The sequence below is a fragment of the Trematomus bernacchii genome, unplaced genomic scaffold, assembly GCF_902827165.1.
Source record: "Trematomus bernacchii unplaced genomic scaffold, fTreBer1.1, whole genome shotgun sequence".
In the NCBI taxonomy this organism is placed as follows: Eukaryota; Metazoa; Chordata; class Actinopteri; order Perciformes; family Nototheniidae; genus Trematomus; species Trematomus bernacchii.
This window is the reverse complement of record NW_022987409.1, coordinates 2,133,167-2,159,713: the sequence shown is the minus strand read 5'-3', so window position 1 is coordinate 2,159,713 and position 26,547 is coordinate 2,133,167. Positions and strand designations below refer to the sequence as shown.

Here is a 26,547-nt window from a genome sequence, read left to right as displayed (position 1 = left end):
AATGTAATCCACTTTAGATTTATAGAAGTTGTTTCATCATGCTACAAAATAGCAAGCAAGATATTTTTTAACAGGCACTTTAATGAAAGAGTATCTGGTTAATGGAAAACATAGGCTGGTTAACATAGACTACTGCTATTTTATATTATTTACTGTGTGTATTATATCCCACATAGGCTATATTAGTTCAGCCCCAATGCATTTTCAAAATGCCCAAGATGTAACTCAGATACTGGGCATCTCACATATTTTAAAAGATTAAGCATTCTATTCTTTGTTGTTGTTCTTTTTATAACTTCATCCCAGAAGGAGGCGACATTGACCTGCAACCAGAGTTTTAGCAAAAATATTTACATCTGATCTGTCTATTTTACCTTTACAGGCCTACATCTGTCCATGGGCTTTACTGGATAACAATAAAACCCATAGATTCAACTTGAAAGTAATTGCCTTCTGAATCATTTATACACAAATGAAAATACCAGAGGACTGTTATCTCTTAATTGAGGAGAAGTGTGATATGAACGGCAGATTTGTGGTGAGGTCACTAGAGGTCATCAGAGGTGCACGCAGCCGCCGCGAGGACTTCTCCCAAAACATTCCCCTTCTACGTCACTATCCCCGCCCCGCCTCGTGCCACAACGACTTTTGTCAGCTGCACGAGACGCGCGGCGTCTTGCCTCAGATATGAAAACTGTCAGTTAACGTCAGTTGGAAGCTTCGTCAGTTGGTAGCACCGGTTCCGTTCGGAGCTACCGTTGACCCTTTGAGTAGTAGAGCAGAACCGGAGGCTGTGGGGGCTCACCAGCGGTACCAGAGCCCGGCTCCGGGTGAGACTACCCGGCGACTGGCGCTCTTTGTATCTCTAAACTGCGGGGTAAGTAGCTTTAGTGCGGGGTTAGCTTGTAGCATGAGTGCTAGGTGGGTTGTCAGTCACTGTCCGCTGATGAGCCGAGCTCTAACAGCGGATGGAAACGTCCTTCTCAACCGGTCATGGTGACGGTTCTGGATGATCCACTAACCTGTTACATTGAAATTCAACTTTTTGTTTGTTATGAAGGTTGTCAGCTTTCACTTGTTCTGTTTGAACCTCGTGATCAGTCCAGCACAGGCCAGGGTCCAGCTGCTGGATCTCTGCCTCCTCTACTAATCCAAACCTGCTCTTATTTATCTGTGTACTTCGGTAAACTAGAAGTACCAGAGTGTAGGAATACTCAGTTACAAGTAAAAGTCCTGCATTCAAATGTTACTCAAGTAAAAGTAGAAAAGCATTGGCATCAAAATATACTTAAGTACCAAAAGTACTCATTATGCAGATTGGCTCATTTCAGAATAATATATCATATGTTTTGATTAGAATTATTGATGCATTAATGTGTTTATCACAGCTGGTAAAGGTTCAGCTAATTTTTATTAATTTGTATAGTGCAGGTTCATATTTCTGATCAAGTTCAGGATATTATTATTTTAGGTGTCTACAAGATCTTTTACTTGGAAGGAAAATATAATGTCTATATGTTTAACTTTGCTAGATTTAAGTACCTATATTCTATTATCTCTAAGCTTTAATTATTGAATACACCTCTCTTTTTTAAAGATAATTTAGAAATGTAGCATTTTTATTTTAAAATGTACAGTGACTACATGGCTTGCCATACCAGTACATTGTATTTGTTTGATCACAAGATAGAGACAGGTGCGGGATCCCCTGCCTGTCTCTATCTTGGTAAGTAACCCTAACCCTGTGAAAACACTAATGACATTACAGGAAATAATTCAGGGACTTAACCATTCTGTCCCTTAAAAAGTCACTGATGCTTTTATTTGATCAATTATGTGAATTAGACTCAAGGTGAAAAATATATTTGATTACATTGTCTTTATTGTCTACAATTTCTATAATGTATTACTGAAGTCAAAGTTCAGAAAAACACTCTGGCACCATTTTTACATATCAGGATTTTCTGTTTTTCTATTTGTTAAATCTTTGTAAATTGCTGTTGAACTTCCTGGACAGACTTTTCTGAGAACAATCAGGTTTTAAAATAAGGTGTGAATTTGACTAAAACATCTGTCCTTTCAGTTTAGTATTTCTGCCACTCTCATTTTCAGACACAAGTAAACACACTGAGAAAATCTGACCAAAGTTATAGTGCTAATAGCCTTGAGGCTGGAGTACATGTCAAAACTCGGTTCAGCTTGCACGAATCAGGCTTTTCTTCATTCCAACACTCAATTATTAATGTTTACCTTACTGTATGAACCCATTTAAGTGCTATTGAAACATGGTTTGCAGCTTTATATGCAGGATATAACCGTTTTTATCCACGCATTTAGCTCTTGCAGAAGTTATAGAGAGAATGGATATATTTTCAACTTGCAACATTGCAGGCGGTCTGTGGAAAACACTGAGTCACAGCTGCCCAGCGGTGACAACAAGCGTCTCCCTGTGGGACCAAAGCCTTAGCAACATAACATTCTTTGGACAAGACTCACAGCGAGAGGCACAGATGATTAAAACATGTTTAGATACATGTGGCGTGGATTGGATCCTCTGTCACAACACAAATTGACTTAGAACTCCCTACACCTTACTTTAACAGGCCTGTACTTCCTCTTTGTTGCAGGCTGTGCAGTAGTTTCTTCACTCCAGCTGCCGACTCCTATGGCTCCAGGCACTGCCTGACTTTTGATCTGTCAAGCAGGAACAGGACAGGTCAGCATGCTGATTTTCTTATGAATGCATACATTTGCACACAAATTGCCTTCAGGATTGAAAATAAATGTTTTCTCCAGAGTAGATTCTTATGCATGAAAAACAATACAACTAACCCAAAAAAGCCAAACTTGTATTTGATGTTTTATGCTGAAAGTTATTGTCCCACCCTGTCAGGCCCAGACAGAGAGATGAGCTGGGCGGAGGAGGACTGGACCGTGGGGCTGTCGGGACGGGTTCTGCAGAAAGTGAAGGAGCTGCAGGTCAATCAGGAGCGACTGTCCAGAGAGAGCAAACAGAAACAGCTTCAACTGGACAACATCCATACAAGCCTCGAAAAACAGACATCGAAGGTACAAGCAGCCATGTGGCAGCTTTGTTTTTCAACATTACTAACCTCAACCTTGTTGTCACATTCACATTGTTACACGAGCAAGCTTTACTGACCTTTAAAGTGTACAGAGTCTCTGTAATGTGCACTTCAAATAAACTAAAGTTGAAGTATAATCCTGTCAAACATTGCCACAGTCAATCGTATCTGACAGGATTTGTTATTTCAGTTTTGTTAGTATAATCCTAAAATATTTACCTTTCCTTATCCGCCTTCTCTTCCTCTCCCCTACCAAGTATGAGGAGGTGCATGGGGAGCTGGTCTGCACGCAGAGAGAGCTCCAGAGCGTCAGCAAGGAGGCCAAGGCGGCAGTGAGCAGCAGTGAGCGCCTCACACAGGAGCTTCACACCAAGCAGGCCCAAGTGTGCTCTCTGGAGGGCCAGGCAGACGCCGCTCGCACACTCAACAACAAACTCACCCAGGAAGTCAAACGGTTAGCAATAATGTGCCATTGGGATTTTTTCAATTCTTTTTCTGGTACTTTTTCTAAATATGAGTTTGCTAGATGCATTTGATGTGATGGAAGGGTAACAATTCATATGGAGCTAATAGATTAGAAGATACATCCTTCATCCATTTCATCAGGCCATTCGTTCTTCATGATATCTTTGTTTCCTTCGACCTCACTAAACTTTTACCATCTGTTTCTTTCTCATCTCTCTCTCTCTCTCTCTCTCTCTCTCTCTTTCTCTCTCTCTCTCTCTTTCTCTTTCTCTTTCTCTTTCTCTCTCTCTCTCTGACAGGTTGGAGGTAGAGCTGGAGAAGCTGCAGAACAGCAGCCGATTGGCGGACACCACTCTGTTTTCTACACCCTGCTGGAATACAGCCTCGCCATGGGAAAGCAATGGTACAGTCCTACAGTACAGTCACTTCATGACTCCTGGGTTTATTCTCCCTTTTCATTTATATAAAGTGTGGAAAATAAAAAAAACAAGGGCTCCCATGTGAGCATAGAGGTTATAAATAAACTCCCTCAGCTCATGTCCCTTCACAACCCTTCACTCTCTGAGGACTGTTACTCTTTCTTTTCTTGTCAGTAAACCCTTCTGCTGTTTCAGTTCAGCTTTGGGTTTGCTTTAGGTACCAATCCATTCATTTATGCTTTGTTGTTGCCCTGTAGGGAGCAGAAAGGAGGAGAGGTCAGGGCACAAAGATGAAGGACAGAGCCGGGCGCTTCACAGCCGAGTAAGTACCATCACATTTTTCTGATGAGTTATGCATAGTGTTTTCACTTTGGTTAACTCATTCAATTAATGACCAAGGATGTATCATCTATCAAAACGTTGTTTCTTTGTTAGTTTGTTTGTTTGTTCTGACTTTTATAAAGCACTGATCAAAGCAAAGTAGAAAGTGATTCAAACTGAAAATATGGAAATAAAATACATGATGAGATGCATGAAGGGGAAACATTCATATACATTTACAAGAAATTAAAAAACAATTAATTAAACTGGTAACTCCAACACAATCTGTGTTTCCTGATGCGAGTTCGCTTTAAGAAGAAATGTAAAAGCAGACACTGACTCAGACAGCCTTATTCTTTTGTTCCTCTTTATTGTAAATAGTATAATTCTTAAAAAAGTTATTTCCTAACAGCTGTGCAGCTTGAGTATTTTTGGGATTTACTACAGCTTTGGATTTGGTGCAGTAGTTAAGTGTTACTCAGTACTGACATTTGCTTAAGACAAGTCTTTCCTAGTTTTCGCTGCTAAAAATCCAATAAAGGGTTCCGCGTGCGACGACAGCTAAAAAATTACATTTTACCTTTAGGCTTCTCTTCACACCTGAATTGTGTCTTTTCTCTCTCTCTCTCTCTCTCTCTCTCTCTCTCTCTCTCTCTCTCTCTCTCTCTCTCTCTCTCTCTCTCTCTCTCTCTCTCTCTCTCTCTCTCTCTCTCTCTCTCTCTCTTCTCTCTTGCTCTCTTGCTCTCTTGCTCTCTTGCTCTCTTGCTCTCTTGCTCTCTTGGTTTTTCCTATGTTCAGAAAGTGTCAGAAATATGTGGTGGGGCTTTACAGAGTTTATCTCAGGAAGTCATACTTTAGTTAAAGGAGAGGTGTCATGCTTTTCCGGTTATTACCCGTCCCCTTGTGTGTTATGAAGGTTTGTATGCATGTAAACGGTGTGCAGAGTCAAAACCCTCAAAGTACACACTATAGCGAGTAAAACTCTAAAGGCCCTGACACACCAGGCAGTCACCAGAGAACTCGCCGACACCGACACTGACAGTTCCATCGACGAGTTCTCCTGCGTCTTGGCCATGTGTCGCACTGGAACACACCGCAAAGACTTCAGCCGAGCACGTACGAACTGCGCATGCGTGAGTGGCAATAACTCTCCTTACCAGCAGGCGGCGGTAGTGTGTATTCGTCATTCAAAATAGGCAACAACCGGAAGACAGAGAAGAAGAACAGACTGATATAAACAAACAAATAGCGTGTGCGTTCCATTTTCACTCTCGTCCATCGAAAACATGTTTTAGAATATAAAAATACATGAATGATGAAATGAGCACATAAAGTGCAGACATACTATAAAATCACAGTTAATAGACCTGCATCTGATGATCGCAGTGTTCTGGCGGGTGTGTAGTTTATTGAGTCAGCAATGTAGTAATGTATGTAATGTAATTATGGCCACTTCTTGCTAAATTTACATTTCCATGTGATGCTTTTATCCGAGGCGACTCACAATAGGTAAATGAACAGCAGTAGACACTATCTCATTTACTTAGACACTGTACTTAAGGAGAATGTTGAGGTACTTGAGACTAATCCTGCAACTTTATACTGACAAATAAACCGATGAGATGAAAAACCGGACTTGACCAAACAAATCACGGAGCTCTCAGCAGAGGACAGCCGGGGACGCTCCCGTCGATATCAGAGATGTCCCTGCTATGTGTGGGAGGTAAGAGAGGACATTTAAGGGCTATGTTTGATGTCTTTAAGTATCACCTGCTGGTGTTTAGCTGCTGTCCTGTGCCTTTTTAAATCGTTTGTTTACGTCCCTCACTTCCGTTTCGCTTCTCATTTGCTAGCTGAACAGCTGATCAGAGTGGTTTCTTGGCCCGATAGCTTGTGTCCGTATTTTGGCCGATTCAACATGTTGAATCGGCCATGTGTCGACCGTGACAGGCCAAATAAGGCGTGTCACGGCCGAGGGTTCGGGACACACCAAATTGACTTTGGGCGACAAGGAACGCGTTGTCGCCAGACAACCGAAGACGGCCGAATACGGCCTGGTGTGTCAGGGCCTTAACACAGAAAATACCTCCCCAAAACGCCTCGTTGGAGATACGTCATTGTCCATTTGATTCTTCCGGGACGGCATGATGTCAAGCCGTACCCGGAACGAAATGGACCAATCCGTGGAGCCGTTACGTTACGTCCGCGGAGCCGTTACGTTAAGCCCCCGCTGATTGGTCCAAATTGACCAATCCACGGACTTCCTCTCACACACATCTGTGTGCAGGGAGCAGGCAGCTCAGCTGATTTCTCCGCCCTGGCTGCAGGCTGATAACAGACAGTTGGGATCGCGGCAAAATTCTCTCCGCAGACCCATTCTCACAGCGTTTATCAACCTTTTTCTTATTCAATATCAAGCCACACTTATTGTTTTTACTTCGGCTGTGACTTTGTGTGTGCTCAGGATGAGTTTGGCTGTGTTTCGCTATGTATCCTAAACAAGGAAACAACACCTCCACGGAGCTCAGCGCGATTCACAACGTCCCGACCAATCAGAGCACACTGCTCACAGGGAGGGTGGGGGCTGGAGCTATTGGAGCTACAACGAGCCGTTAAAGGCAGAGAGTGAAATTCAGTGAATACACATACTTTACAGAGATGCTGTATGAGAAACCAATGTGAGTTTGGAAAAATGCACAGTATAAATCTATTTTAGTAGACCTCAACAATGGAATTATGATCAGTGGAAATGGCCATGACACCTCTCCTTTAAATGCTGTTTTAGTGAAAAGACTCTGGAGCCCTGTTGTTTGTAAATTCAGCCAAAACATTCTCTCTAGTTTGACATCCTGTCTCTCACCCCCCTTTTCTCCCTCCTCTCCTCCCTACTGCAGCAGCTCCAGTTCCCCGAAGCCGGCACAGCCTCGTTACCACGACAACAACACAAGAGCACACCCCACCGCCACCCGTCCGACCAATCGGAGATCTTTTCCACTCCCCTGGTTGCGTTTCCGTGGGAACGGGATGACTCCAGGTCAGCAGCCAGGAGACCGTCCCCAAGCTCTCCCCAGACGCCCTGCACTGAGGTCGTCAGTCAGTCGGAGCAGAGGGCTCATGGGAAAGAGACGGAGCGGAGGACGGAGCCAGACAGTGAGTGATGTAAAATGGTCACCATGGTGAAGGGGCACGACTGGGGGCCGGGCAGTTTGTAAAGATAAACATACAGATCACCCCGGCAGCCTGTCGCCTAAAGCAGGATTAATGAAGTTATCTGGATAACTGCACTAAGTATCTCTGGGTCCCAGCATGGACTTAAGGAAACAGAAGTTCTGCTTTTACCTAATGAATCCTGCTCTGAGACGATCCCTAAAACAATCCCTTTTTTACATTAAAACCTACTATTAAGGTTTTCTAATGTAATCACTCTAAACCTTTTTTTTAAATCCTTGAATACAATCCTACATTTTAAGTAATTGATGAAGTAAGTAAATCTTCTTAAATCAACTTGGTTTGTTTTAACACAGATTGTTAGTACGTACCTCCCTCTTTGTGGGGCAAGCCTGAGAGCACACTTTGTTTTTTTACCACATTCAAATTTAGTTTTTAAAATAATAAAACCAACACAAAAGGATTGAAGCAGAATCATTTAGATACAAACATAACACGCATCACACAAGTCTGACAAAATCCTCTGCAGCTAACCTTTAAATGTAATTTGTATCCTAATCTAATCTGCTACCTTTTAGAAAAACCTGGTTTACAAAGAATTTTGAAACATGCAAACAAAAATCCACAATAAGAATTCCAATGCCACATTTTAAATAAAGCTTTATGGCTTCAAACTATTCCCCACAGCCCCACATCTTTGATGCAAATTAGCATTTAAAAGATCAGAATCTCAGCATAGGATGGATTTAAACCTAAATTGGGGAAAGATGAATGAGTGTGTGGAGTAGGGATGGGAATTTAAAAGCAAATGTATAATCGAATATTCGACCCCCCAAAAAACGGTTAACCGGTTAACCGAAATGTACATATCCTATAAAAAAGAAATTCAAATTTTTTTTTTTTTCAATAACTTTTGGAAATAAATAAATACATGTTCAAATAAGTATAGAAACCAAATCGAATTTGTCAAATGTATTGAACTGGTGATCACAGTTTGACAGCTATAGGCCTACAGCTTTCATGTGCGGAGGCGATTCACAATCAGGCCAGCTGTAGAGAAGACCCTCTCAGGGTATAGCAAGGTAGCCTATAGTATGTATGTATGTATATATATATGTATGTATGTATATATATATATATAAGTTTAATTTGGCATACTTTGCACTCTACACCGCACTCACTAACCTGGTCGAAATATTTCCACACATTACTCCTTTTTGACGCCATGTCTGTTGTGTAGGACTCTTCTTAGAGTGTAAATAATTACCGGACTATGTATATGTTGAATACCGGCAAAACTAAATCTCTCCTGTCAAAATGTCTATGTACTTTGCCGCCACACACGGTTGCCAAGCAGTGCTTATTGTTGTTTCGGCTGGCCACTCATGTGTCGCGAGTGTTGACAGGGGGCGCGGGAGCACGCTCATGAACTGTTAGCGCCGGAACCTCGCAACGGCTGCGGAGCGCATTTGCGCCGCATTTGGGCATAAAATGAGGTTTGAGTCTGTGTGATTTGCGTGTAGGCAGGGGCAGCAGCCATATCATTAGCTAGAACTAGCTAGATCTGATGGATTTGGACATAAACGCGAGTGAAGTACCGGACGCGAGAGAGAGAGATCAGCACCTGCAGCTCTGCCTGCTGTGAAGGACCGGTGAGCGGAGCAAAACACACCTTTAGACGTCACCTAACACATTTAGCTATGGCACTGTCGTATACATTGAATTATTCAATTTGATAATATGTAATCAACTTAAACATCCCTCCCAAAAAAACAAAAAAAAAAAAAAAATATTCATAAAAATATTCATAACTCATATTCGAATACCTGAATAATTATTCGAATACCTGAATAATTTCGAATATTCGATTAATCTTTCCCATCCCTAGTGTGGAGCGGAGGATTATCATCAAAACTGAACTTTCGATTCCAAGTCATGACATGCTATCTGTTTTAGTATTTAGCTTTAACAGGAATACCTCTGAAAACTCAGCGTACATGAAGCACTGTGATCATTGTGAATCTCATGCACTCTGTATAACCTCAACAACACTTGTTACATAACAGGTTTGTTTTGAAATCACTGGCTCAGCCGGAGACTCTCTGTTTGCTCGCAGGCCAGCTTTATGATGTACAGCGGCTCTTGGTACACTTCATAATTATGATATAACACTGTTCTTTCCCTCTGCTCCCCTCTGTGTTTGTTCAGAGGAGGAAGGGGACTGCTCAATGTGGAACAATAAGTGCTTCTCTTAGCTTTTGGAATAAAGGGAGGGGTGTGTCAATGCTGCTATGTTTTTTATCATATTGTTTTATTATATTTCCCTCCCGTGTAATCACTGAAGGTATTCATATAGTAGGGCTGTGCAATTAATCGTATTTTAATCTCGATTACGATTTTGGCTTGCAACGATTACGAAAACAACGTAATAGAAATAAAACGATTATTAATTTTATTTAAAAAAAAGAAAAAATGTAATTGTTTTTTTTTATTATTAATTTTTAAATCGTTTTTTCAGTTGAATTATACTTAACGTTCAGGGTAATCAACTGTTAAAAACATACTGTTCAATAAATGGATGTTTTCAAAGTAAATGGATAATCGTTTTTAATAATCGTGATATCAATTATTGACCAAAAATAATCGTGATTATGATTTTTGCCATAATCGCACAGCCCTATCATATAGTCATTCTGTGGAGGCTGTTCAGTTAAAACAAGTTAAACAGTGATGTTTATTAAAGAAACAGGACAAATGTACAGGTCCATGTTGGATAGACATTGCATCTTCCCTGGCTCTGGAAACCATCAGCCTGACGTCACAGGCTCGTTCAAACAGACATCAATGATCTGGTCTCTATGGATCGACACCATTAGTGGTGACCTGAACTGTGTTGTTGTCTGTTGGTGGTCACTTTAGGAAATCAAGGTATTCTTTCTGATAATGAACTGATTACATTTAGGTGGAAACAGTTTGAAGTGCACCTGGACATATTTCTGGACATAACTCAAGAATCTGTGTAGTAATTATGACAATTTCCTATCAAATGTCTAATAGGATCAAATTAAGAATTGATTACATTTCGGAAAGACATGGTCAGCAGGCGTTAATTCCAGTTTTGCTATGCGATTACAGGATTGTTTGTGAAACTCACCATCTCTGACTTTGTCTTAGTGTTGTATTTAAAAGGTCTTCAGGTGAGTTTATTAATCTAAATGTCTCTGTGTGTCTCATCCATACAGCAGCGTCTTTATCAGAAGCGCAGAGTCGAGTGTCTGCTCTGGAGGCGGAGCTATGTGGGAAGGCCGAGGCGTTGAAGTCTATTCAGAACGAAATGGTGCAAAGCAAGAAGGAGCTCGCTGTGAAGGACGTCAGCATTCAGAAAGCTCGCAACGAGCTCAGCGTGGCACACACACGCATGGCTCAGGAGAGCGAACGGGTAAAAACAGCCACTATCACAGCTACTACAACAAGTCCACAAAATGGGTGTTGGCCTAATTTGTCAAAACATTTCTCTTTGACTTTCCTAAAATATAAACCTATTGGGAATATTATACTTGTTACCCAGTCGCTTGTTTTCAGGCACCTTGAAAAAGTTGAGCTTTGAAATCTAACCTTTACCCAAACAATGCCAAGGAGAGAGACTGTGAGGTTGCCAATTCTCCTATTGTCTCGTTTGTAAAGAGTATTTATGCTAAGCTCTAAAAGAGTTGGGGATTTCCTCATGACAGAAAGTCAAATGCAGTGTCAGCATCACAAGATACAAAGTAAAAAAAACAATACAACAAAAGTGTTGAAACGCATCACTTTGAAAGCAAATACAACCGGTTATGAGAAGTGACTTACAAACATGCCCAGGGGCCTCATTTATAAAGGGATATACGCTCAAAAAATGGCGTATGCCAGTTTCTACGCAATGTTTGCGATTTATAAAATACTAACTTGACGGGAAAATGTGCGGTCCTCCACGCAAACTCTAACCCATGCGTACGCACTAAGCACAAAAACGGGAGAGACGAGAAACTGCGACACCGTTGGCAGAAGGAAGAATGGAGAGAAATATGTGGAAATAATACCATAAATAAAATGTTACCTCTCATTTATCAAATATGAAGAATTCATTTTCAAACATTGATTAAAGCCAATCTTAAAATGATTAAACAAACGCCTGTTTGAGACTCCTCAGTGCACACAGAAACATAACTTGGAGAAATAAATAAATACGGATATGTTATTGAAAACCACCTCGAATATGTTGTGTTAATGTTATGAAATGTTTTCTCATAAATGATGCGGTAAGCAGGAGGACAGAATTACGTCTAAACTGACGCCGTTTTGCATTTCTATAGGTTGTAGATACGAGCATGGTTTTATATGCTATCACGTTTAATCGTGTTTTATGCCGTTTGCCAAGACTTGATAAGTCGCTCGTAAAACACAGGAGGTATGGAAACTAAGAACACCATATGTGGTAAATTGTACAGCTAATATAACACAACACATTAGTTGTATTTCCTTTAACTGGTGGATTATGGATATATAGTTGCTGATCGACAGCTGGAACACAAACCACCAAATACAACAAAATAATTCAGATCCAGTCGTCATGACTCCACTCCGGAGGGATTCCCCGATCATTTCTTACAGTTTCTCATCAAGGGGGTGTCTCCTGTCCCCGGGACAAACACACTGCCTGAGGAAGGTTATGTGTATTCTTTTTGTCATTAACCTTTTTCGGACCACTTATTTATTTATTTTGGTGACGATCCGACCTCCATGCTGCTACTCTGGTTCAAACTGCATCCACCAAACAATATGATTTATCTCGACCTCCCCAAAATAACCAAAATCTGACACGGTGTGAGATGTCTTTTTTAGCTGTTCTGTCGTCATTTCCTGCGATCTTCTTCATGCAGTCAGTCAAAATGAATGAATGAATGGGCGTTTCTTTGACTATTTAGAGGCAAATATGGGCGTTACGTGAAGCCCGCAAAAGCTGCGCCGCATTTCGAGTCGATTGTGATTTATAAAGGGAAACAGGCGTAGGAAGTTCCGTACGCACTTCCCTCGCCGGTACGCAATGTTTTGTGAATTGGAAAATGTCGGAAAATGTCTGTACCTATTTTTTTGCTTTGTACTACGTAAGCAACCTTCCCACGTGAATCCTACGCAAGGCGTTATAAATGAGGCCCCAGAAGTTAGTCTATTTACATGTGGAGTAATAAAGTATTCTAATCTTCAGCAGGGTACACACTCTAAGCCCAGGATGGCAGCAAAGAAAATGATCCTATAAATATTTAAATGGAAGATGTTTGTGTGACAGGCATCAGGAGCTGAGCAGAAGCTGAAGCATCTACAAGAGGAGCTGAAGTGTCAGAGGCAAAACACAGAGAGCAGCCGACTGCAACACCAACAACGCTCCAAGGAGCTGGAGAAACAACATCAGAGGGTGAGACGGATAGACATTGATGGCTAATTTGGTCAAATTCAAGATTAAGAGAAATAGAATGAGAAGCTAAGAGCTTAACCCTTCGATGCACGAGTGACTGGACCCTACACTCTTCCATAAGTGGGTCAAAAAGGACCCGTATTAGAATAATGTGTTTTTATACAATTTTTCATTTTGGTTAAGAAAAATCACTTGTATAATATTTAGTATTATATTTTGGTTCACACAAGAAATATTTTATATTTAATTTTTACTATTTAGAATTCTTTTTTTTCTTTTTTTACATTTTGAAAAAAACCGTTTTGAACATATTGATGCAAAGATCTCCGCTATTCTGAGACCCTCACAGTATTCCAGTCCCTTTTCAAAACTCATCTCTTCTCCTCTTGTCTACTCATAGCCCATCAATCCATGCCGGTTGATCAAGTTTGATAGTCCTATACCCCCCACCCTAACCTTCCCTTATATTGTAAAGCGATTTTGAGTCCTTGAAAAGCCCTATACAAATATAATGTATTATTATTATTATTACACTGACAGGTATCAGATCTTGCTGTGTAAAATAATCTTCCTGAGAGGTGTCACTTGTGATGTAGTCTGTGTGGTCTACAGTGAATGTATTCCTGACAGCAACAGGTGATAAGAATCAAAGGTTCCCAGAGGATTCCATAGAAAATGCATGCGGGTCATTTTTGACCCACTTATGGAATCTTGGGGTAGTAATACAAAAACTACAATTTCTTAAAATGTATAACATTTAAATTTAAAATGTGAATGGCATGATATCCAAAACATGTTTTTTGAGGAATAGCTGGAATATGAAATGATACAATTTTTTAATTACAAAGATACTTCAAGAAAACCACCTCACCGGGTCAAAAAAGACCCACTTATGCATCTAAGGGTTTTAAGAAAGCAAGAAGGAGTTTCAGATTGGTGTCCACTTTGCTTTTTGTTCCATTCCACTCTAAGAAACAATACTGTGTTATCATCACAGCTGAAGAACATAGTTTCTCAGATGTGGTTGTGTTTGTGTGTTTGCCTCCAGGACCTGACGGAGCTGCAGAAGGAGAGGCAGAGTCTGGAGAAGCAGCATCAGCAGGAGGTGAATAAGCTCAACCAGGAGCTCCAGCAGGCCCGCACGCTGCACCACGCCCTGCAGGCCCAGGCCGACAAGGTACACCCAGGAACAGGAACATCAACACGGTTATGCTTCCTCTTTATTTTTACAATTAAATGTACCTTGTTAAAATGTTTTTTATCTATCAACACTGGAAACTGTGGACCAAAATTCATTTTATTTCGGTTGATAAATGTGCTGTCTTTGCAACCGTTTCCTGTTCTCCCTTCCTTCTTTCTCCCTTCTCCTCCCTCCCTCTCTAATTCTCCTTGTATTTTTTAAGCTAAAGTTCAATAAACTCTTCTTGCTTCTTCTCCCACACTTGCTTCTTGCCCGTGTTGTTTTCTCACACTCTATGTTTCACTTTCTTGCCCTCTGTGTGTCTTGTTTCTTTTATCCCCCCCACCCGCTGTCCTCTCCGCCTCGTCCTCCTCTCCTCTCCTCTCGGTTTCTCCCCAGTGGAAAGGTTGAGCAGTGAAGGTAATGACCGCGGGACTACGTTTGAGGGTGCAGAATGCTTTGATGATGAGAGCGTGAAACAAACAATTAACTTGTGTGTGAGAAATAGTAAAAAGTCTGTAGTAAGGGAGGTGTGAAGGCAGATGAGAGATCAGCGGGAAGGTGTGTTGAGGCAAGTTGCATGACTGTCGAGATGAAGGTCTGTGTTTGTGCTTGGAAACATGGTGCTGTATTTTTATTTGTTATCAGCAGAACAATAATACACATTTAAATCCCTTGAGGGTGAGCACGCATACAAATGAAAAATCCTATCCTTTCAGACACGGTGTCAAACGTCTTAACAAAAAGCATTCATTCAACCCTCAGTGTCCCCTAAAGCCTTACTGCAAGCGCTTTTACAAACCACACAGATGTTATCTTGATATAATCTGGCAAGGCTACAGAGAGTAAACACAGATTGTGCCGAATCAAATCACCCACAATCTCACACTCAACTGCCGATAGCGCATATTTCATGTGACCAATTTACACAGCTCTTTGAGGAGTTTGCCGTTAAACTTGAAATGTGAATCCAGTAAAACATATCATTATAGCCTTGTGTGCTGCAGGAACATTCATTTTACCCAGAAAACCGGACACAAAACCTTAATTTCCAAGAAGATTGCTGACTGCAACTAAATGTTTGATTTATTTATAACATTTCATATTTTTGTTCTTTAATGATTGTTTGGTCTGAGCTGAAAACAGCATTTTCTATCATGTTGCATGAACAGTTATTTTAACAATGAACTGATTGTCAGAATATTTACTTTGAATGTGATGTGATTACTGAAATTGGATGCACTGCACTCTACAAAAACATTCCCTTTAACATCGACCACGTGTACTATGACATGAGAATGTTCTATGAGCACTGGTGGGAAGCCGATCTGCTTCTTCACTTCCCCAGAGGTAGACAGCTTATTCTCCTTATTGATCACTGATCGCCCTCCTGCTTCCCGTCCCTTCACTGGTCCTGATACCTGCCCCTGATACCTGCCCCTGATACCCGCCCCTGATACCTGCCCCTGATACCTGCCCCTGATACCTGCCCCTGATACCCGCCCCTGATGCCTGCCCCTGATACCTTCCCCTGATACCCGCCCCTCAACAGCAGCTACTCATTTATTTATGTCTTCTTTGTTGTTTTACCTCCGACTATCATCTTTGTTTCTTCTACCCGTTACCTCAAATCTTCCTCCCTGTTTGAATCAGCTACTGAGTCGTTATGTCCCCTGTCAGCTGTCTCTGCAGAAGCAGGCGTTGGACAAAGAGTTGGACACTCTGAAAGGGAAACTAAAGTGGACGGAGGGACAGCTGCAGGAGAGCCAGAAGAAAGAGGCACAGACACAAGCCAAGCTGACGGTAACACACGCACACACACACACACGCACACGCACACGCACACGCACACACACACACACGCGCACCCTGAAGGGGCTGAGAATAGTGAGTCAGTGTTTCACTTCATTTAATTATTCATTAGCTGAGCTGTGGGTATATAGAGAACTGCATACATTTTTAAACAACATTTGAATGTGCCATATGCCAGTGTAAGATTTTCCTAACAAAGGAATTATAAAAATAATAATAAGTAAATGCCACATTGCACAGATTGTTAAGTTCCTTGCAACGTCAGCATTAAATGCTGCCTTTATTTGTGGCTTGTTGGCCTGTGGTTTGTTGCTATGTTGAAACTGTGTTTATGTGGAGCTGTGATTACAGAGCTACTGTATCACAGATTATGTTGTTCCTTATCTGGAAGTCGACCATGCCAAGATACCAAGAGCAAACATTTTAATGACATTTTCCACAGATTGATACTCATTAGTGGATTAGCTTTAAATTGATCAGAAGAAATGATGTCTTATCATGGACATACATCTGGTAGACTTGCTGTGTTGGGGTTTAATGAAACATGTTGTGTTGTTATGTAATACAAAGGTTCGACTGAGAACTGAGCACTCCATCTAGTCTGATCATTTCCCTGGATTAAACCCACCTGTTTTGTATGTCTACCCTCTTAGGAAGCGCTGCGTGAGGCCGAGGGTGTGGCCGTCAGTCTGGAGCAGAGCAGGAAGAGAGAGCGCGCTCTGGAGGAGGAGGGGAGGAGGCTGGCAGAGGAGCGAGCCGACGCCCTTCGTCTCCTCAAAGAGCTGCAGGGTGAGGAGGGACATATCCCTAAGAGTTATCAGTTAAATAACTTCTGCATTAGCGTTATCATTTTGACAAGGCGGTTAGATGTTTTTTAGGTTTAACTTCAGCTTCTATAATAAGCTTTTATTAACTGTGTAACCAGAATACAGACACACAAATGTCCTCATTGAAACCACACACCTTGATCCCACGGCCATTACAGCATAAATCATGTATTTTGTCAGGCTTTCAATCTATATCACTCACTTCATAATTGCAGTTTTTACAAATGTTCCCCAGATTTGACCTTTTTCCATGTTTTGTATATCTGTTTTATTGCTCAACAGTTTTTGAATGAATTAAAATCAAAAGTATTTTCAATTATTCTGGAGTTTTTTTCTCATTAAAACAACAGTTGCATTATTTTAACAGACTGAGGAATGATGTTGGTTAAAGGCTTTAACATGAAAAACTATTTTATTTATATTTTTTTATCCTCCAAGCAATCTTCCCTAAAGTTAGGGACTAGGGTCAAGTCCACGAGTCCTAACGAGTGCTTGATATTGTTGGTTTTGCTGTGTAAAATGCACCCATCATGTAAAATCTCCACAAATGCGGAAGTCTCTCTTCCCAGCGCTGCCCCCTGCTGACCAATGAAACACCATCCATGTAAAAGAATCAAAACAAAATAACTATTCCAGCAATGCACACACGTTCATTGCTTTTTTTCTCCTGCCTGTTATTTCTTGATGTGTATTGTTGTTTGCTGTTATTTATTTATTTTAATCCGATTTTTTAAAATTCTTTTAACTCCAGAGGAAAAAGCTGTCCAGGCACCCCCCCACCAACCTGTCCAGTTTTGCCCTGCTGGACAGAGTTTCTCTCCTCACCCCTCTTACTCTCCACATTCGGGTCCACCAACTCACATCAAGAAGCCCCGCGCTGCCACCTTAGCCGAGCAGAAGAGGGAGGAGGACCTGGATTTGGAAAAGAGAAGGGCTGAGATCGCAGCATCTTACCCCGCGGACAGAGAGCCAGGCGAAGGCAGAGATGCAGAACACATCACTGACCGCGTCTCCCCTGACTCTGAGTCCTTTCACAGGGGGGGGGGACACAGAGGAAACAGTAGTGAGGAGAACAACAGTAGAAATGAAGTGATAAAGAGTGACAGCACTGGGACAAACAAGCACTCCACATTTGATCAAGCCCTCTCTAGTTCCTCTCCCTCTGATGCTGGTACGCCCACTAACATATCCATGGATGTTGATCAATGCAGTCCGAACCTTTGTGCTGAAGAAACTCCCTCACTCAAGCCCTCTGAAGATCTCAAGAGGGAGAATGCCTCACTGCGGTCAGAGCTACAGGACGCAGAGGAAGAACTGCAGAAACGACTTGAGGACCTGGAAGCTCAAAGACGGGCGGAGACAGAAGCCAGGACCCGGCTGAAACAACTCGGCCGCAAACTTGCCGGCCAGACTGCAGAGAAGGACGAGCAGGAGAAGCAGTGGAGGGCTCAGCTGGAGAGTGAGAAGGAGGAGACGGAGAGGTTGAGGAAGGCCATGGCTGCTATGGAGACGGAGATGACAAGAGGGAGAGAGGAAACGGAAAGAACGGAGATCCAGGAACAGGAGGAGGGGAAAAACAAAGCACTAGAAGACCGGGAGAGTGAAATGATAGAACTTAATATCCAGCTAAAGAAACAGCTCGGGGAGGTTAAAGCCCAGCTGGCTTTAGAACGAGAAGAGAGAGAAAGAGAGGAAGATGAAAGAAGGCAAAGGACAGAGACAGACCAGGAGCAGCTGGAACAACTTCAAGCTGAGCTGGAGGAACTGAAGCTCAGCAGAGAAGAAGACTCGCTGGGAGAGGACAAACTCTCAGTTGCCAACAGCCCGCTGACTTACCTGTCTCTCCGTGACGATGAGTTCAACTCCAACATCGATCGCTGCGACAACAAGCTCCTCCCCTCCCCGGAGCAGCACCTCCTCTTCTGCCAGTCCACCAACCAGCGCAACATGCTGGCGTCTCAGGCCTCAGGCGGTCTCATGACCCAGGGGGATCAAACAGTGATAGAGTCTGTACTCTCACCTCTGTCCAATGAGGGGCACACCGCCTCTGACCGTGATGACCACCAGCAAAACTATCTGAGAGGGTCTTCCCAGTCAGACCAATCCCTTTCTGATCTGCAGGAGGTTGAGACCACCTCTTCAGATGTTGCTAAAGAGGTGGAGTGCCTGCAGAAGCAGACTGCAAAGGAGACAGAACGTGCAAATCAGTACCAGGTTAAACTGGAGGCGCTGCAGAGCCAGGTATGTCACGGTGGATACCATACATCATATTTACTACGTTAAGTTTGTCAGGCCAAGGGCAAACAATTTATATGGAGAATATAGAAAGAAAACTGTTATTAACTAAATCACAACACTTTAGTCCTCAATAGACTCAATCCAACTGATCTATGCATATCACTTATTGACTGTGATACTTGGATTTTAATTGAAGGAAAGACGTAGTGATATTAAAGAAGATTTTTGTTTTGTTGAATGAATATGACATTAACTGTATGTTTCTTTTCTGTAGCTGTTTCTTGAAAAAACTAGCTACTACTAGTGAGCTACTATGTGTTGTTGAGCTTAGATGATAATAATAAATAATCAACTTTATTTATAATGCACCTTTCATGCTTGACGCACCCCAAAGTGCTTTACAGAGTATGCCAGAACATTACAATCACTTGCTTGGAGCAGTCTTCAAAAAGATCTGAAACTGAGCAAATAGTTTCCACTGCCTGTTTTCAAAGCTCGGACAGGTGCAATGATACTTGGTACTGTTGGTACTTGTCAATGTCTCTAGGTATGTAAATGTAGCCCTGTAAATACCAGGGTTCTTACGGTCATTAAAAACCTGGAAAAGTCATGGAAATTCAAAATGCAAATTCCAGGCCCTGGAAAAGTTATGGAAAACAATATTTTTCCCAAAGTTTTGGAAAAGTCATGGAAATATAACTAAAGTTGCATCAAATATAATTTATATTTTATCTAATCGCCAAAATAGTAATACTATAACGATAATAAATACTGTATAGTAATGAAACGTAAAATGGCATTTAACTGACGAGGTATTTTGCTGGTGAGAGATTTTTACAATCACGCCCTCTAGTCTACAGTTGCTTTAGTCTGTAGGAGCTAGTAAGCCTACTATTTGATTTGTTTTAGATAGGCACACCATGTTTCATATGCAGACCTTATTTTCCAGCTTACCATGTTAAAATAAAAATGTTTCAGTGGTACTGCTGAGAAAGAGTAATTTTTTTGGTCATGGAAAATTAGGTAAAGGTCATTGAAAAGTCATTGAAAATCATTGGTGAAAAAGTGTATGAACCCTGCAATACGATGTCCTTTTGTGTTATCTGTTGTTTTCTGTTCACGTTGTAACCTACTTTCTGCCATGTTGGACAGGTCTCCCTTGAACAAGAGATCGATGATCTCAATGGGACCACCTGGTTAAATAAAGGTTTAAAAAAAACAATAACAAATGAGGAACATAATTAAAAACAAGGTATCAACAAACAGAAAGAGTTATATCACTGAACCATAAAACAATAAAACATGAACAGTAATACTACTGAAAAATTACAATTGCCCCAAATGATAAGCCAAATAAAAAAAGATAATATATTATTTACTTTGAGGTTGCTGTTCTCAGATCAAATGGGAGGCTGTGCACCCGATAAGGTTACAGACAGAAGGCATTAAAATAATAGCATGCACTTTCTATTGTAGTAACCATTATACAGAGACTGGAAACTAACACTTCAGCATTCTTTGGCTTGCCTTTTGAAGTTGTGCTGTGGTAGCTGTTCTAAAACACAGTAAATCCCTGGCTTTAGTTTAGTGGCTTCTTTCCTGTTTAATAATAAACATGTTCTCCTTTCGTCTGCCCTTTTTATTATATTCTTCTCAGGTGACACGTCAGACAAAGCAGCTCACCATGGCCTTTGAGAATCAGAGCCAGCACATCTCTGGTCTGTTAGCTGAGCTGCAGGAGAAGGACAGCGCCCTCCTCAGCCAGGGAGAGGAACTGCAGCGCCACAAGCAAGAGCTGGACGTGCTCAAGATCCACTCTGAGGAGAAGACAAGAGAAGGGATGACTGTCAAAGAGGTGGAGCACGGAGAACAAAAAGAGACACGAGTTGAGAGGTCGATTCAGTCACATCAGGAAAATAAGTGTGCGGTCACTGTGCTCGAGACAAACTCAGCTAAAGACGGTGTCTCTGATGCGCAGAGAGACGCAGGTCAACTAGAGAGTGTGACTCAGATTAACCAAGACTCTGCTTGTGTGATGGGTGAGACTCAAGGTGGAGGAACAGCAGATGTGAATGCAGAACCGCTCACACTATTGGCCAATCAGCAGCTGAGACTAGAAGGAGTGAGTATCTCAGACTCCAGGGCCCCAGCTGCACACACTGACAGTGAAAACAAACACGACTTAAGAGTTAAACAAAGCCAAGACACAGGAAATGCTGCTGTGTGCTGCTTGGAGGAACAGAGGTCACCTAGTGTGCCGACTGACATCAGCTCTGACGCACGCCCGCAGGATGTTAGCGGGAGGGGAGATGAAGGTGGAGACTCAGAACGGGACGATGGGAGGCCTTCAAAGGCTGAAGAGGAGCAGGAGTCTGAGCTTCAGATCGACCGACTGCATCAACAGGTAGTGACGGAGTTCTACCGCCAGACACAAAACTGAGACATATCTAACTGAAGAACAGAGACAGAAATAGTTCAAGTTAATGAAATATAAAAGATTAAGTACGATAATTAAAACAGTTTATTCAGAATTATTATTTAACAAAAAAAAACGTTTTGACACCAACATAAACTCTTTCCCAGTTCCTACATTACCTTGGAAGTATTGATCATGGATGTATAATAAGAACTGGATACAGCGTGGGAGGCGGGGTCTCGTTCTTTCCTATGAGAGCTGCTCATTGGCGCAGGAGGACAAAATGGCCCAACTTTTGAGAGAGCGAAACGTCAGATTACCCGTCATGCCTGGCTGTCAGAGCAGAAGAACCCGTATGTGCGCTCACAGAGCATGCGCCCCTTAAGCCCCGCCCCCGAGCTCCCACTCTCGGCTCACTAGAATGAATGGCGAGAGAAAATAAATCTAGATTCGGCTTTTAGTGCATTTTACAACTTTAAAGACCTAATGATTCTAATAAGGGCTATAAAATAGTTAATACTGGATAGTTTAAAAAAAAAATCCACCGATTTACAGACGTCTCTTTCCCCATGTTAGTCAATGGGGAAAAGTTGTTTTGTGCCGGACTGATACGGGAGTTGCAGTACCGCCGTTTGGACACAACGAATGTTGGCACAGAGTCCGGCGCACTTCCTGGGGGCTTGGTATTGACTTGTATATATTTTGTTCCTGTGTTTCCAAAGTGAGTAGTATGTGATTCCTTGTGTCCTGTGCTTCCCCTCCTGTCCAGGTGGAGGAGCTGCAGAGGAGGCTGCGCTCTCTCTCTGCAGAGACCCAGCAGCAGTCCCAGGAGCTCGTCATGTGGAGACTGGCCTCCAAACCAGCCCCAACACTCGACCAGACCCTTCCCAACACAGACAACCTCCAGTCTGAGACCCCAGAACAGATTCCTGCTGTCAGACGGTCCCAGGCAGACCAGCAGCCGGGGGATGAGATGACCCCGGGCCCGGCGCCTCCCCATGGTCAGCAGGAGAGCCCCGAATATGTGACAGTCATCAGAGAAGACGAGTTACTCCTGTCCTGCTCCTCCAACAAGCTGCAGGGCCGCATGTTGTTCTCCAGGTAACACACTCACACTCTGAGAGCTACAGAAACTATATAAATATATGGCATTAACTTACACAGGAAACTGTTAAATGCATATCTTTAGGGTGTCTGTATTTAAGCCTCTGTTTTCCTTTGTTCATGCTTTGATTACATGTTTTTGCTGTTTTACCAAAAGACTTCAGCACAGCAACCTGCCCGAACCCAAGAGTCTCCATCCCTCCAAAAACACTGCAGAGCTTCTTGAAAACAATCGGGACACTGACACCATCGACAAGGTTAGTTTCCCTTTAAGGATGACTCACTGCCATACCAGTCCACTGCTAAGGTTAAAGGTAGGGTAGGTAAGAATGGAGAAACCAGCTCGAGTGCGCTAGAATTTGAAAATACACAACCGGAAAAAATCTGCCCCTTCCTTCAGACTTCCTTACAGAGCCCCTCCTCCAACACACACGAACGTGCACATGACCAATGAGGGCACGAGATAAGTTTGTGCACGAGATGGAAGGCTGACAGGCAGGTAGGCCATCCAGTTATTTTAGCCGGCAGGCTAAAATAATTGGTCGTGCTTTTTACAGTATTACGGCTTCCACAGATGAAATTTTTTTATGTATTTTTCAAAGCATTTAATATATTCATTGCTATCGGGATGTTAAGAGCATTCCATGGAATATAACAAAAAGTGTTTCTGAAGTGAATTAAGTTTCTAAGTGAAGCTTAATTCTGAAGGTCCCTTATTTTCTAATAATGTCCTTAGAAGTTTCTTGAAAACATTTAATTTGGTCCAAGTTACTAAATCACGCTGTTCTTTTGAATACATTGGATATATTATTATTATTAGGATATTAAGAAGTTGTAAAATGAAGCGTGTCCATAACTCCTTTCGTATCTAAACTAAAAAACACCTGCCTATCTTCAGTTCTTGTCGTTACTAGGGGAATATAAAATAAATACTTTGTTTCGATTATTGTGCACACGTCTTTGTGGATTAGGCCTTACATTGTCTTGTTTCTTCTGACTCAGGAGTCTGAAAAAGAAAACCAGGAGATCAACATCTTGCATCAGTCCAAAACATTTCAAACACAACACAAAGAGAGGAGAGACACTGAAGTTATCCAAATGATCTCTGAGAAAACAGGGCAACCACATTCCACCAAAGAGTCCCTGAAGGTCTCGGGGCCGAAGCAGACCAGATCATCTGAGTGTCTTCCTGAGGCCACACCTGATGCTCTCACGGCAACCAGCGAAACAAACACAACCCATGGTTCCTCAGGGAAACATGGCAGGACAGAAATGAAAAGTGTCAGCAGTCAAACGGAAGAGAGTTTGAACCCTCGCAGTGCTCCACCTGAACTCCACTGTGCGCACACACAGACTGAGGAAGAGGAGGAGGAAGAGTTGGTAGAATCCCCTCCTGTCTCTCCTATCACACGATCTGAGGCAGCAGAGTTAGGACTCAAGGTGTTGTTTTCGGGTTCCTTCCCCATCCCGTCTGACCCGGCCCGTCTGGCTGAACGAATCCGTCGCAACAGGACGCAGCTGTCGGCCGCCTTCGACGACACCGAGTACGAACCCTACGGACTGCCGGAGGTCGTCATGAAAGGTAACTTTGTTCCTGTAACTTTGTGTGTGAAGAAAAGAACACACAAACATAAGAAACGTGTTTCGTGTGTTCCAGCTGCACAGTGAGAGCCATGCGGTGGAAGCTGGATTATAAATAGCCCGACTGTCAGAAGTGTTTATGGGCACAGTCTCCGAGTATCTGAATCTCGCTTGTGACTGTACAGAAAACAGAAGTTCCTGCTGTTCCTGCTCTCTGTTCTTCATCACTCTGTTCTTCATCTTCTTTCCCCCTAATCCTCTTATTTATCCACCTGTCGGCCCTTCTTCCCGTCCTGCAGGTTTTGCCGACATCCCCAGCGGTCCTTCGTGTCCCTACATCGTGAGGAGAGGTTTGTTAGGGACGTCTGTGGTGCCTGCACCTCAGAAAGACCGGAGACAGGAGGAGGAGACGGATTAAAGCACAGCTACAGGTAACCTTCAGAGACAAGGGGACAATCAGTGTTACCTTAACCAGTTAAACCCCACGGCCCCACGGGCGGGGGCAAAACGCAACATCTTGCAAGAAACAGCGTCTGAGGGCTTCTTAATATTTAACAAACTATGATTGTGTCATACCCACTTAACGGGAAGAAACTCAGCTTTCAGACAATATTAATATCAAAGGCTCTGAATTAACCCTGAGCGAAAGAATGCTAACGCACTTAGCACAGAACTCAAGGTAAAATACCCGTATTACTTATCGGATCTGCACAAACAAGATATCGATTAGCAAGCTGAGATTCCACAGATTCCAGACATATAAGTATCATCACTGAGCGATCAGAACTCGCGGCGAAACGACAACAAACAACAACAACAAAATTAGCTTTACGGAGCCAAAACGGCTAAAAACGTCTTACCTCTGTTGTTTTTTGATCAAAAGTCGTGTTCAATTGCATTAAAACGATAACAATGCTGCTGAAGGTTAATCCAATGTCTCTGTGTCACTTTGAAATGATTACTGATAATCCATCGTTCCATTTTATGTCAATAACGGAGATTTCATATTAGCTGCTGCGATAGCCACGAGAGCGTATGACAGCTTCCGGTTTTGGGCATGCTGGCTACGCATCACTCATTCACCAATGGGTAATGTTTAGATGGATTTAGGAACTTCCCCTCGATTCTATTGGCTCTAACGGTTCATCAAAATTAAACGAGGGGGGCCAGACATATGGAAAATGCACCCAAATGACCCCAGAAGTGGTTTATTTTTCTAAATCTCTCTAAAAAGGTAAAATGTCACTTGTTTTGCATCAATCTTGATACAGGGTACTTATTATATGTTATAGTTTGGATTCCTAAAGCTTTTAGTCTACTATCCCATCATTCAAGGGTGGTTTTCACTATAAGTAATGGTTTATTTTTGGACGGACACTATCATTTACATTTTTTTACTATGTTCAATCTGAATTTACTTTAAAATATAAACATCTATATTGATTCTGACTCTTCTACATCCAACTCACAGGTTTATCATTGCTTTGAGAAAAAAGATTATTAATTTACCCCTTTTAGAAGTGAAGCTATAGTCATTTGTTCTGGGCATGTCACAAAGTGCGATAGTGTGGCTTATTAATTACTCAATGATTTGTTCTTTTGTTGGATTTGTTAACAGTAGAAAATGTAGCAATTTCAATGAAAATTGGAATTCCCAACCACAACTTTGGGTGCTTAAAGACAGAAAGCACTGGTGATCAAAGTGTGTGCGAGGACATTCCCCCTGTGCCACCGCAGAGACAAAGCAAGTGGTGTGTGTTGCCTCAGTATCGCCTCACTCAAAGAATGTATTAGATAAACGTACAAATATGTTGTTTAATTATAATTTTTAGTTGAGGTGTTGACTCCTATTAAGCCGAAAGGTTGACTCTATGTTTTGTGTACCGGTTACCTAGAGATCTGGTGAAAGAACTGATCACTGCGGCTTGATGATGAACCTCAGTGATGGCCGACAGCAGCTCTTCAGCCTCTCTCAGTCACCATCGCTCTGAAGCATCAGACCAACGCAGGGCCCGTGTAGAGAGCTGCTCTCACACAGGGACCTCTGGGTGTGTGAGCAGGTAACTGGGCCTGCAGAGGGAACACTTCCACTGTGCATTTATATCTAAATGATCACTAGTTTATCCTCCAATGACTGTGTGGAGACTCTGACCTCCATCACAAGGGTGTCACTTTACTCCTGCCTGTATGTCTGTGTGTAGAGGTACAGAGTTAGGGATGTTTGTTGGTGTTTATTTGAAGTTTACAACCACTTTTCCAAAGGGACTGTTTTAGTTGTAGTCTCCACTGTGGGTCTAGCTTCAGCCAGCTTTGAATGAAACAGTGCCGAGTTCATGCTTTTCCTAAACAAGTGCGTGTCAAGATAAGTTTGACTTATTTTCCAAAAAGGGAGAAGCCAAGAGAGGCCTGTTAGGGAAATTCGATTTTTTTAAATGTATTCCTTGTTGGGTGTGTGTGTGGTGTGTGTTGTGTGTGTGTGTG

At 42.2% G+C, this 26,547-nt stretch overlaps 1 protein-coding gene across 2 annotated transcripts; it reads left to right on the top strand.

The window, feature by feature from the left end:
• The first annotated feature begins 641 nt into the window (after positions 1-641).
• si:dkeyp-115e12.6 (centromere protein F) lies at positions 642-26,547 on the top strand. 2 transcript variants are annotated; one of them, XM_034136773.1, is made up of 19 exons: positions 642-877; positions 2,628-2,716; positions 2,894-3,069; positions 3,344-3,540; positions 3,851-3,954; positions 4,228-4,292; positions 7,186-7,441; positions 10,705-10,898; positions 12,783-12,908; positions 13,957-14,085; positions 15,769-15,891; positions 16,554-16,689; positions 17,479-18,968; positions 20,623-21,369; positions 22,151-22,482; positions 22,643-22,742; positions 23,488-24,067; positions 24,366-24,497; positions 25,962-26,547. In XM_034136773.1, exons 3-18 carry the CDS (start codon positions 2,908-2,910, stop codon positions 24,482-24,484), a joined length of 4,860 nt encoding a protein of 1,619 aa, XP_033992664.1. In that variant the 5' UTR covers positions 642-877; positions 2,628-2,716; positions 2,894-2,907; the 3' UTR covers positions 24,485-24,497; positions 25,962-26,547. The 2 variants fall into 2 exon arrangements, with proteins under 2 accessions (XP_033992664.1, XP_033992659.1); XM_034136768.1 differs by having other exon boundaries at positions 10,702-10,898.